The sequence below is a fragment of the Rhinatrema bivittatum genome, chromosome 2, assembly GCF_901001135.1.
Source record: "Rhinatrema bivittatum chromosome 2, aRhiBiv1.1, whole genome shotgun sequence".
NCBI classification, from domain to species: Eukaryota; Metazoa; Chordata; class Amphibia; order Gymnophiona; family Rhinatrematidae; genus Rhinatrema; species Rhinatrema bivittatum.
Genome location: NC_042616.1, coordinates 240342124 through 240356019, shown reverse-complemented (window position 1 = coordinate 240356019; position 13896 = coordinate 240342124). Strand labels below are relative to the sequence as shown.

Genomic DNA, 13896 nt, shown 5'->3' with positions numbered 1-13896 from the left:
CCCCACAACTCTCCAGTTCTACACATATATGAGAAATGGAAGACTTTAAAAGGGTATTCATCACCTCTTGGGAATAAAACAAACTAGACAAAGCCTCTCAAGGGCCAAGCTGCAAGACAAAACTGATCCAGATCCTCATGTAGATTTGGTCCCTCAGACAGGAACTCTTTGCTGAGGGAATGGTTTAACTGTGCAATAACTGGAGTACATCCGCATACCAAGGATGCCTCAGCCAATCCAAAGCCACCAGAATTACCAGACCCACACTTCCGTGATATTCTGACCTACCCTTTCTATCAAGAGCCATGAAGGAAACATGTACAGAGTTGTTTCTATTGGCCAACACTGAACCAGAGCATCCAAACTGGAGGAACATTTCTCTTTGGCCGCACAATCTGGTTCCCTTCACAGTTCTAAAGGTCACCATCTAATCCATCAGAAAAAGTTCATTTGAAGCTAGCAAAACTGAAAAGTAGATAAAGGCATGGTACCCAGATGGGATACACCCTACAGCAGTGTACCAGAATTTCCTATGCTCCTTTAATGCACTCATTCCACAAATCTGTCCTAGGGGACATCCAAACAATTGGATTTTCAGAATACCTGCAATGAATCTGAAGATTCTCATGCATATTTAGTGCAGACATCCTGAAAACCTAACTGGCTCAGCGAGTTCTGGTAGTATGGTCAGCTTTCAATGCGTCTTTGGAGTTAGGTGTAAGCTGCAGGGACAGACATACTGATGAACTAGTGAAGGGAAAGCCACATGGAAATAGTGCTATGGTCCACTTGGGGGAAGAGGTTAGCTGAAATTAAAAGGATACTAGGAAGTTAAATTTTAAATATTCACAAAACGAAGTATTGTCACATTGGAAGTGGAGATAGAAATGAGAAAATGTATGCCAGCATTTAGCAATTTTATTCAGTTCTGGAGATAATGAGTTTAGGGGCAATGAATAGTCAGGTAGAGTTTGAAAAAGTACAGTATATAAATCCCCAACTGTGCAGCATGCTTGTTTCTAGCAAAGAATGTTGAAATTGGATCGTGGATCTGTTAAGACAGTGGTGATCTCACAATTGGACTACATTTAGGTCTTCCAATGAGCTTTACACATTTGGGAATTTCTCTTGCCACATGGTCCCAGTTTTGAGAAAGTTACAGTGGTTACCAGTGGAGGATTGGATTAGTTTTAAAATTGTTAGCTTTGTTTTTGTTTTGAGTGGAAATGGGCCTGTTACAGGATAAACTTAGTATGAGCCAAGGAGAGCTATTTTTTTTTTTAAATGAAATCAAGGGACCAAAATGTTACAGTTAAAGTTCTTAGTAATTACTCCAGTATTATGGAACAAGCTGCTGTAAGATGAGGAAAGGGATTATTTGGCCTTTCATATGGATTAAAACCTGGCTATTAAATGTAGCTTGGCATGGAGAGAAGTTATGGGATCTGGGGATCATGATTAAAACTGGAAATGTATCTTTTTCTGTTTTGCTGTAAGTTCTGCATTATTTTGTTGCATTTTTTTTAGTTTATTATACACTACTTTGGGTAACTGATTTATAAAAATGAAGTCTATTGCATCATAGTAAGATGTATATTGGGCAGACTTCTATTGTCTTTATTATATTCTGGTTTCTAATGGCAATTTAAAAGAAAAAAGTGCCATGTACTCCCCCACCACCACACACACAATATCAATGAAGAAAATCAGTGCCTCAAGTATTTAGAAACTGCTTCAGGCTCAGTAGCTTAAGACAAGCAGACATTATTGATATGTTTCCATTTTATTGAGTTTAATGTTACAGAGTGCCTTTCCACTGTCAAAACCATGCCAGAAACACCCTCCTACCCCCCAAAAATATAATGGATAGTCTCATCTTCCCATTATACAGGACATTAAAAAATTCTTGATTCTGGTGTATCTTGACTTTTACAACTTTAAAAAATGCTCAACAAGAATTGGAGTTTAAAATGTGTTTAAGGTCTTCAAAGTTCCACTTATGTCATTAAAATAGGGAACCTTTTATAGCTTACCACACCTCCCACAGCTATTTTAACTCATCCTTTAATTACATAGCTTCACAAAAAGACCTTTCACTGTTGGCAAAAAGAGTCACACTTTCAGGAAAAAAAAAAATACAAGGTTTGGCATCCAACAGTTTTCAATTTAGATCCATTTCTAACAAGATTGTTCAGTTTCCAAAAATGAAGTCAAAACATTTTATTAAACATTTCCTGTCCCTCTCCTTTAAATCTTCTTCCCTCCATCTTTACAATTACTTTTCCAACATATCTTAACACATGCAAATCAGCTGTATACCATAAAAAGTGCCAGTGCTGCCATTTCATGTATTGCATTGTCAAATGCTATTAACAGTGATGCGAGACTGCAGCTTTGCTCCCACAGCAAAATATTCACAAGAACCAAGCTCACATTTCCACCACCCCTAAATATCAAAACATTGAATTTGTGCAGAAAACCAGCTCTGGTACTATGACAATCTTTTGCTTTATTTCTTGCCTGGTACATTATTAGTGTTGATAGTAATTGATTGTGTATATCATGAAAAAAAGACAAGACAAGATAGAAGTATGAACACAGCAGGTGAAGCCATGTTTCTCACAAAATATTCATGTGGGGCTTGGCTGCACAAGACAAAGACAAAAAAAATTAAAATTTCCATGGTCATAAATATTACTTTCCTGCCCTAGTGTGCAAGACTACAAACAGCAGGATAAATATGGCAGGGATGTATTGTAGCCTGGTTTTCCAGGGTTGCAGGTTATGACACTGGATGGGGAAACCTTTTTTTGTTCTTGTACATCACAGTATCTCCATGAACAATGTTAATCTATGAAGCAAATATTTTTATTGCCTTTACATAGTTACTACACATTAAAAACTCCATACTGGCAAGATCTGTTCTTCTCCATGGCACTGGCACCTCTTCTCTGAAGCATACAGGAAAATTCCCAGCCCCTTAGGAGCAGAAAGATATATTTAAAAAAAAAAAAAAGAGAGAGACACACCAACACTGTAATCTATTTTGCAATTATGCTGACTAGATGGTCCACATTATGACTCAACTAAATACACTCCGAACTCTTCCAAATTCACACCAGGACAAGTATTTTGTGGAGGGACATAGGAAATGCTTAAAAATATAACTGAGAAATGCTAAGCGAACCATCAACCTTTGACTTATGTATCCAAACAGGACTTTCTCTGAATACAGCTGTATCTAAAGGTAAACAAACTACAGCTCTGCATATTTTGCTTGAACAATAGCAGGTTTTGAAAAAGGAGTATGCTTCAGGCAGTCAGTTTCTACCAACTTTAAACCAAAAGAAAAACAAACAAAAAAAAAACCAAACACTTGCTCAAGGCCAGGGCACTGGAGACTATTTTCAGTAAGGTCACTTAAATCTGTCATTTAAAGCAGATCAGAGCTTAAAGCCGCCGACTGTTTCAGCAGGATTTCTTGTAGACATCCAGGAGTGCTGGTGTTAAGGTTTCATCGATCACATTACTATGTAGAAACACCTGTCACCTTCGGTTTCCAAAAGTTATGGATCCACATGGTGTCCACCATGAGTGCAGCAAATCAGAGGTAGTCAACCCATAGGAAGGCTCAGTAATCTGAACATGAGACTGAAATGACCACTAGCTGCAGTTTTTATGCAGTACAATTAACACTGGTGAATCTTGTTCAAGCATTTCTGCCATTGACACCTTCTACCCCATATCCAATGTAGATAAAGTTAAAAGTACGTTTCCATAATGCAGGAGATCCAATTACTGGGTCAGTCTGTATACTTGCTGTGCTAGACACGGAGTTCAGAAAATGGTATGTTCACGGCCAGTAGCTGTAGTTTAGTTACCTTAGTAGAAGGGTTATCAAAATAGCATTCCTTAATGATTATGGGTGTATGCGGCTTTATTGTTCCCCTAGCACAGCATACTGGTTGTCTAGCTGAAGTTGAAGTGATTGGTTTTTGGAAGCTTCATCCCTACCTCTATTTTTGTGCCTTACTACTTCAAATGTCTTCTCCAATTCTTTATCTCTAGGGGGAAAAAATGAAATCAGTGCAAAATATTTCACCATTACTAACAGGCATCAAGTCTTTACTCGTATGTCGAGAATTTTTAGAGTGACAAACCCCCACCCTTGTTAGACACTTAATACCAACCCCTACTTCAGACTGCATGGATTATTTCAGAACTCCCGAGCTCTGTACAGATGCACTTTATATGATTAGACATGAGCAGTGTTTGAAAATCAGACATTAGCCAAAACAAGAAATAGTCTTTTCTATAGATTAAAATTAGTTCTTACCTGTTAAATTTTGTTCCTGTAATACCACGGAAATCAGGCCAGAAAAGTGGGTTGTGTATCCCTACCAGCAGGTGGAGTCAGAACAATTAGAACTTTGGGCACTGCTACATAACGAGAGTGCCACCTGCAGTCCCTCAGTATTGACCTGGACCCAAGCCCATGCTAACAGAACTAAATAACGAAGGGTAGCACCCAACCAAATTTCAGGACTACTACTTCGTCACTGGCAAAAACCAGACCGAACTGCTAAAAACTGCTCCATGAATGACTGCAAAAAAAGGAGCTTCAACAATTAAAAACAAAAAACAAAACTTAAGGTAGTTCTGACCAAGACAGTCTTTCAGAATCTGAAGAAAGGGGTGGGCCTCTGGACTGATCTGTGGTATTACAGGAACGAAAATTAGTTAAGAACCAGTTTTCATTTCCTGAACATATCCAGATCAGTCCAGAAAAGTGAGATGTACCCAAGCCACCCTACACTGGGCGGGAACCCGAAAGACACGCACGAAGCACACACTCCCCAAAGGACGGTTCAGAAGCCTTAACGTCCAATTGGTAATGTTTTGTAAAAGTGTGAATAGACGACCACCACACCACTGCCCTACAGATCTCCTGAGGCGACAGTAACAGACACTCTGCCCAGGAGGTAGCCTGAGCCCTAGTGGAATGAGCTCTGAGATCCAAAGGCACCAGACGCCCTCGGACTATGATTGCCATGCAAATGGCTTCCTTAATCCACAGAGATGTCGCCTTTGACGCTTTGTCCCCCTTCTTTGGGCCACCATAGAGAACAAACAAATGATCCGAACGTCTGAAGTCATTGGTAACCTCCAGATAACGCAATAAGGCGTGCCGCACATCCAAAAGATGAAAGTCTCTGTTCTGAGAAGACTCCCGGGACCAGTTAGGGAACCCCAGAAGCTGCAGTTTGATTGACGTGAAAGGCTGAAACCACCTTAGGAGCAAAGGACGGAACTGTACGTAATGATACCCGATAGTCGTAAATCTGAAGAAAAGGATCCCGACAAGACAGCGCCTGCAACTCAGATCTGACGGGGCGAGCAAACGGCCATCAAAAACCACAATTTTCAAAGTCAGATCTTTCAGGGAAACTCCACGAAGAGGCTCGAAAGGAGCGCCACATAGAACTGGCAGGACTAAATTCAAACTCCAATCTGGACACACCGAACGGATGGGAGGGCGCAAATGTTTGACCCCCTTAAGAAAGAGCAATATCCGGATGCACTGCCAGCAAACAACCGTCAGTTTCCCCGCAAGGCACCTAGAGCTGCAACTTGTACATGAAGGGAATTGAACACAGAGGCCCTGTTGCAGAAAGTCAAGCACCCCGGAGGAACATGCACCGCTAAAGGGTCACAGGAACGCTGACGACACCATCTCAAAAAGCTTCCAAAAACTCACATAGGCCATAAAGGTGGCTGGACGTCTCACCTGTAGGAGGGTGGAAATGACTTGTTCTGAATAACCCCTCAAGTGTAAATGTCGCCTCTCAAAAAAGCCAAGCCACGAGAGAGAAGCGATCCCCCCGATCTGAAAATATGGGCCCCTGATGGAGCAGATGCATTAGATAAGCCAGCTGAAGTGGACCCTCTAGAGTCAAGCGTACCAGATCCACGAACCATGGGTGACGTGGCCACTCCAGCACCACCAGAATCACCCTTCCCGGGTGCCGCTCTATGCGGAGAAGCTGACCTATGAGGGGCCAGGGCGAAAAGGCATACAGCAGAATCCCTGTGGGCCAAGGACACACGAGAATCTATGCCCACCGAGCCCTGTTCTCGGTGACAGCTGAAGAAACGAACTGTTTTTGCGTTTGCCTGCATTGACATCAGATCCAGCTGAGGAGTTCCCCCATCTGGCGCAAATGAGATTCCATGCCTCGAGAGATAGCAACTAGACCCAGGGGAATGGGAACTAACGGCTGAGATAATCTGCTTGCACATTCTCTACTCCCGTGACATGGGATGCGGCAATGCCCTCAAGATGGCGCTCCGCCCAGGTGAATAGAAGACATGCCTCCAGTGCCATGGCGGGACTTGAGTCCTGCCTTGCCGGTTGATGTATGCCACCATTATAGCATTGTCTGAGAAGACTCGCACCATTCTGCCCGCAGGGAAGATGTACAGCCCTGGTCTCAAGCCGGTTTATGGACCAGGATCTTTCTATCGCCGACCAGAGCCCTTGGGCGGACTTGTCTGTACACACCGCCCCCCCAACCTGAGAGGCTGGTATCAGTAGAGATTATCAGCCAATTCGGAGTGTCCAAATCCACCACCCCCCCCACCCCCGCTCCTGATTGTCCAGTGACAGCCACCATGACAGACTGGCTCTGGATTCCGGAAGTAGAGGCATTGATAGATTGAATTCCTCGACATTGGGCTCCAGTGAGACAAAAAAAATCATCCATTGTACCTGAAGACTGGAGGAGAGCAAATGTAACCAATATTTAAAAAGGACTCCAGGGGCGATCGAGAAACTAGACTAGTTAGCCTGACTTCAGTGCCAGGAAAAATAGTGGAAAGTGTTAACATCAAAATCACAGAACATATAGAAATACATGGTTTAATGGAACAAAGTCAGCATGGCTTTACCCAGGGCAAGTCTTGCCTCACATATCTGCTTCACTTTTTTTGAAGGAGTTAATAAACATGTGGATAAAGGTGAACCAGTAGATGTAGTATACTTGGATTTTCAGAAGGCGTTTGACAAAGTTCCTCATGAGAGGCTTCTAGGAAAAGTAAAAAGTCATGGGATAGGTGGCGATGTCCTTTCGTGGATTGCAAACTGGCTAAAAGACAGTAAACAGTGGGATTAAATGGACAATTTTCTCAGTGGAAGGGAGTGGACAGTGGAGTGCCTCAGGGATCTGTATTGGGACCCTTACTTTTCAATATATTTATAAATGATCTGGAAAGAAATACGACGAGTGAGAATCAAATTGGCAGATGACACAAAATTGTTCAGAGTAGTTAAATCACAAGCAGATTGTGATAAATTACAGGAAGACCTTGTGAGCTGGAAAATTGGGCATCCAAATGGCAGATGAAATTTAATGTGGATAAGTGCAAGGTGATGCATATAGGGAAAAATAACCCATGCTATAATTACACAATGTTGGGGTCCATATTAGGTGCTACAACCCAAGAAAGAGATCTAGGTGTCATAGTGGATAACACATTGAAATTGTCCGTTCAGTGTGCTGCGGCAGTCAAAAAAGCAAACATAATGTTGGGAATTAGAAAGGGAATGGTGAATAAAACTGAAAATGTCATAATGCCTCTGTATCGCTCCATGGTGAGACCACACTTTGAATACTGTGTACAATTCTGGTTGCTGCATCTCAAAAAAGATATGATTGCGATGGAGAAGGTACAGAGAAGGGCTACCAAAATAAGGGGAATGGAACAGCTCCCTTATGAGGAAAGACTAAAGAGGTTAGGACTTTTCAGCTTGGAGAAGAGACGACTGAGGGGGGATATGATAGAGGTGTTTAAAATCATGAGAGGTCTAGAACGGGTAGATGTGAATCGGTTATTTACTCTTTCGGATAATAGAAAGACTAGGGGGCACTCCATGAAGTTAGCATGGGGCACATTTAAAACTAATCGGAGAAAGTTCTTTTTTTTACTCAACGCACAATTAAACTCTGGAATTTGTTGCCAGAGGATGTGGTTAGTGCAGTTAGTGTAGCTGTGTTTAAAAAAGGATTGGATAAGTTCTTGGAGGAGAAGTCCATTACCTGCTATTAAGTTCACTTAGAGAATAGCCACTGCCATTAGCAATGGTTACATGGAATAGACTTAGTTTTTGGGTACTTGCCAGGTTCTTATGGCCTGGATTGGCCACTGTTGGAAACAGGATGCTGGGCTTGATGGACCCTTGGTCTGACCCAGTATGGCATGTTCTTATATTATGTCTTAAGTGAGCGAATGCCCAAGGAACCAAGTCCAAGGTTGAAGCCATGGAGCCCAGGACCTGAAGATGCCACACTGTGGGATTTTTCCTTCAAAGAAGGGAATGTATTTGTTCCTGCAACTTCCCTATTTGGTCTGCCACTAGAAACCCTTTGCCCAGCAAGGTATCGAATTGTGCTCAGAGATAAATCAACTTCTGAGTGGGTTCCAAGTGACTCTTCTGCACACTGATTACCCAACCTAGGGATCGCAATGTGACCACCATGTGTACTGATCTCTCGCAGTCCTCCCGAGACTTTGCGCGAATCAACCAGTCGTCCAGGTACGGGTGGACCAAGATTCCCTCCTGATGAAGGAAGGCTGCCACCACCATCACCTTGGTGAACGTGCGAGGAGCTGCTGAGACCAAATGCGAGGGCTCGAAATTGGAAGTGTCGTCCCAAGACCTTGAACCGTAGAAACCTCTTGTGATTCAGCCGGATCGGAATGTGTAAATACGCCTCCGTGAGGTCCAGAGAAGTGAGAAACTCCCCTTTTCGAACTGCAGCCATCACTGTCCTCAGGGTTTCCATACAAAAGCGAGGAGCCCGAAGGCAAAGGTTCACCTTCTGCAGATAAAGGATGGGCCAAAATGTGCCCTCCTTCTTGGGGACCACAAAGTACATGGAGTACCAACCTCGTCCCTGTTGAGCCTCCAGAACTGCGACAATAGTTTTTAGCTCGAGAAGTTGTTGTAGAGTCACCCGGACTGCCTCTCGCTTGACACTTGAGGCCACTCGGAACTCCACAAAAACCTCCCGGACCGGGCGTGAGAAATCCAGTGCATACCAGTCTTTGATCACTTCTAAGACCCAGTGATCTGATGTGATTCTTGCCCATTCCGTGTAAAAGTTGGATAATCTGCCTCAGACAGCTTCGACGACGGAATGGGTGCTCATGGCTTCATTGGGGGTGTTTTGTTTTTTTTACTTCCTGCACCAAGATGTCCCGAATCTCTTCCGGGCTGGTGACCCCCCTCGAAAGGACTGCTGGTGCCCTGAAGCAGGTTTAGAAGCAGGAGGTGTGGAGTATCTACCCTTTCTGAAGCAGCAAGAGTCCCGAAACCTAGCTCAAGGAGGGAAACACTCAGATCTTATATCTTCCGGCAACAGATTGCCCTTGGATTTGGCAAGCAGCTTTACTAGCTGATCCAGATCCTCCCCAAACAGGAGCTTGCCCTTAAAGGGTAGATTACAAAGCTGGGACTTGGAGGAGAAATCCACCGCCCAATTTTGCAGCCAGAGGAGACACCACGGACACCATAGCAACTGGTTCCCCTACTCTCATCCGGTGGAGTCAGAAAGATACTGAGCTCCTGCAGAGGGTGTACTGGTCTATATGGTAACGCCCCTCGAAGTCTGTTCTGACTCCATCTGCTGGACGGGGGTCATAACCCACCGTCTGGACTGATCCTGGTACGTACAGGGAATGCCTGTTTCTAGGCGGGCGGACTGCAGAGCCCCACTGTCACTTGTACCGGACCTGGCAGCCGACTCCTGGACCTAACACAGCCTCTGCATGAGGCTAGCGCAAACTGCTGCCCAAAGGCTTAACGCAGCAACCTCGAATGCTCGCTTCAACTGGATCTCCAGCTTGTGGTCCTGCATATCCTTAAGGGCAGCCGCCCCAGTAACTGGGATAGTGGTCTTTTTCTTGACTGCCGAGATTGCGGCGTCCACCTTTGGAATCTTCAGTAAATCCAAAACAGACAATAACGGGTACAATTTTGCCAAAGCTCTGCCCACCTTCAAGCCGGAATCTCCAACTCCCGGGTCACTAGTTTGTGAACCTTCTTAGGCAGAGGAAAAGATGTTGTGGGACCCCTAATGCTGTCGAGGAATGAATTGATGCCCTCTTTGTCAGACTCTTGAGAAACCTTAAGTCCCAGAACTTCAAGGACCTGGGGAATAAGGGGTCTTACCTCATCCTGCTTGAACTGCCACACTGGGGTCATCCCCCTCCGCAGGAGGGTCATCGGACTCATCCGGATCAGTATCCACATCAGCCGGATCTGGGTCTGCCGCCCCTACTACCCCAGAAGGCGGCGTCACCCCAGAGCCCGGGATCGGATCTCGTGTACCCTGGGGAGAATCCCCTGTGGGGTGAGCCTGATCAGAGAGGAGCTGACGAGGGTTCGTACCCCGACCTCTTCTCAGGCAGGTCCGAACCTGCCCCCAGGAGACCGGGCCGCTTTACTGCAGAGCATTTCCTTGCCAGGAAAGCCTGGTGCATAAGGAGGCCAAATTCTGGGGAAAATCCCTCCGGTTCCCCCTCCCCCACTGGAGAGTCGGCTGGGGTGATATCAGTTCCCCCGGTGAGGTCTTCCCTCACTGGGGCTAGAACAGGCAGAGAATCCTCTTCCCGCGAAGCTGAAAGAGACGTTCCCTCCCTGAGGGAGGAGGCAAGAAACCCTGAAGAGCTCTCTAACCCCAGGGAACATGCTGCGCGTAAGGAGGCCGCATGCTCCACACATGAGGAAGGCCTGCGATTCTGTTTTCAGTCCCATCCGCAGCAGCGCACTGATAGTCTGAAGTGAAATAGAAAAGGGAGCGAATAAAAAAAAACAAAACGATCGGAGCCGCAAAGGAAAATTAGTTTCTTACCTGATAATTTTCGTTCCTGTAGTACCAAGGATCAGTCCAGGACACCTGGGTTGTGACTCCGCACCAGTAGATGGAGACAGACTAAAACTTGTGGGCGGAGCATATATGCCCCTGTGCCAGTCACAGCCCCTCAGTCATACGTAACGTCAAAGTAGACAAAGCCAAAAGGCAACCATAGCTAACCATACAACTTGGTAGGGAAAAGAAAACCAACTCCCCTACAGGAACCAGACTCCCCAACCGGGAGAGCGAATGGATCAGCGTACTGAAAAACACAATAATGAGCGGACTCTCCGTTACTATAACGCAACACTGCGGGCGGGATCCTGGACTGATCCTTGGTACTACAGGAACGAAAATTATCAGGTAAGAAACTAATTTTCCTTTCCCTGTACGTACCAGGATCAGTCCAGGACACCTGGGATGTACCAGAGCTAACTTACCGAGGGTGGGAGCAGAGAGTCCCGCTCGGAGTACCCTCTCTCCAAAACCCCCAGCTTCAGTAGCCTGAACATCCAACCGGCAATGTTTAATGAAGGTATGCAACGACTTCCAGGTATCCGCCCTGCAAAGCGTGTCGAATGAGCCCGAAGACCCACCGGCGGCGATTTTCCGCGCAGAATGTACGCAGAACCAATGGCTTCCTTGAGCCAACGGGCAATTGTCGTGCGGGACGCCGCAGCACCTTTCTTTGGACCCGAAGTTAACACAAACAGATGATCCGTCACCCGAAACGGATTAGTAACCTCCAGATAGCGAAGCCGGGACCTCCGCACATCTAGTTTTCTCAAGACTTTTGTTTTCGGGTCCGAAGACTCCGCAACCGAGAAAGCGGGAAGTTCAATTGACTGATTCAAATGGAACGACGACACGACCTTAGGAAGGAAGGAGGTAACCGTCCGCAAGGAGACCACCGAATCGGAGATGCGCAAGAAGGTCTCCCTACAGGACAACGCCTGTAATTCTGAAAACACGACGGGCCGATGCAATCGCCACTAGGAATACGGTCTTCAAGGTGAAATCCTTGAGCGTAGAACGTTTCAGGGGCTCAAAACGGCACTGAGCATAAGGCTGAGAGTACCCAGTTGAGGTTCCAAGACGGGCAAGGGGGCCGCAACGGAGGACGGAGGTGCTTAGCCCCCCTAAGAAAGCGGGAGATATCCGGGTGGAGAGCCAGAGAGATCCCCCGGACCTTACCACGCAAACAGCCAAGCGCCGCCACTTGAACCCGAAGGGAATTACACGCTAAACCTTCGGCGAGCCCCGCCTGGAAAAAAAGCCAGAATATCGGGAATAGAAGCGGAAGTGGGGTCTAGGCCCCACTCCATGCACCATTCCTCAAAACTACCCAGACCCGAACATAAGCTAGGATAAGCTAGGGACGTAGACTGTTTTCTGGATCTCAGCAACGTAGCAACGACCGCATCCGAATAGCCTTTTCTCTTCAACCGATACCTCTCAAAAACCATGCTGCGAGACAAAAGTGAGCCACAAAAGTGAGCCACATCCTCCAAACAGACGGGGCCCTGACGAAGGAACCCCGGGAATCCCTGTAGACGAAGGGGTGCGGCCACTGACAGCTGGACCAGGTCCGCAAACCACGGACGGCATGGCCACTCCGGCGCCACCATGATCACATTGGATGGATGCAATTCTATGCGCCGTAGGATCTTTCCGATCATGGGCCACGGTGGGAACACATAGAGAAGCACATCCACCGGCCAGGGAAGCACCAACGCGTCGACTCCTTCTGCTCCCCTTTCGCGACGTCGACTGTAAAATCGCGGAGCCTTCGCATCGTGCCAGGTGGCCATCAGATCCATGTGGGGCATTCCCCAGGTCCGGCGAATGAAGAGAAACGCCTCGTCCGCCAACTCCCACTCTCCGGGATCCAAGCGGTGACGACTGAGAAAATCCGCCTGGACGTTGTCGATTCCCACTATGTGGGAAGCCACGAGATGGCTGAGATGCCGTTCTGCCCAGAGCATCAAGAGCCGCGCCTCCTCCGCCACTAGAGGACTTCTTGTCCCTCCCTGGCGATTGATGTAAGCCACGGTGGTAGCGTTGTCCGACCATACCCGGACCGCCTGTCCGCGCACGAGGGGTAGAAAAGCTTGCAGCGCCAGACGGACCGCTCTGGTCTCCAGCCGGTTGATAGACCACCGGGTCTGCGACTCTGACCACAGACCCTGAACCGACTTCCAGCTCAGGCTGGATCGCGCCTGCCCCTCGAGAGGTAGAGGTAGATAGAAATCCTCGGAAACCGGTTTCCAGCGGGAAAGCAATGAGGACTGCAGCGGCCATAGATGAGCGAACGCCCAAGGGACTAACGCCAGCTTGGATGCCATAGACCCCAGAACCGTCAGGTAATCGCAGACTCGTGGCCGGTGTAGCGACAAAAAACGTAGCATCTGAGACTGCAGTTTGCATATCCGGTCCTGCGAGAGAATCACACTGCCTCGCTACGTGTCGAACAGGGCTCCAAGATATTCCAAGGACTGAGAGGGTTCGAGATAACTCTTGTTGAAGTTGACCACCCAGCCCAGGGACTGGCCACCGCCTGCCGACACAGACCCTGAGACTTCGCCCGGCTCAGCCAATCGTCGAGGTAAGGGTGAACCAGCAGGCCTTCCCGCCGCAACTGCGCCGCCACGACCACCATCACTTTCGTGAATGTCCGAGGCGCTGTCGCCAGGCCGAACGGAAGCGCCCGGAACTGGGAGTGCCTGCCCAGAATGCCAAACCTCAGAAACCGCTGAAACGCTGGTTGAATTTCCACATGAAGGTATGCTTCTGTGAGATCTAGGGACGCCAGGAATTCGCCGGGACGCACTGACGCGATCCTGACCGAATGGTCTCCATTTTGAAGTGAGGGACTCGAAGGCATCTGTTGACTCCTTTCAGATCCAGAATTGGGCGGAAAGTGCCGTCTCTCTTGGGGACTAAGAAGTAAATGGAGTACCGGCCCTTGCCGTACTGAGCG

The 13896-nt window shown here is 47.0% G+C and overlaps 1 protein-coding gene across 2 annotated transcripts in view; it reads right to left on the bottom strand.

Moving 5' to 3' along the window:
- Positions 1 to 1767: 1767 nt before the first annotated feature.
- Positions 1768 to 13896, bottom strand: part of CDV3 (CDV3 homolog) — a 32953-nt gene continuing 20824 nt past the window's right edge. The window contains exon 5 of one of the 2 annotated variants that reach the window (XM_029589324.1): positions 1768 to 4064. In XM_029589324.1, the coding sequence (XP_029445184.1) occupies positions 3938 to 4064 (127 nt within the window). In that variant the 3' untranslated portion in view covers positions 1768 to 3937. The remainder of the gene's footprint in view (positions 4065 to 13896) is intronic. The other variant, XM_029589325.1, reaches the window with a different exon arrangement.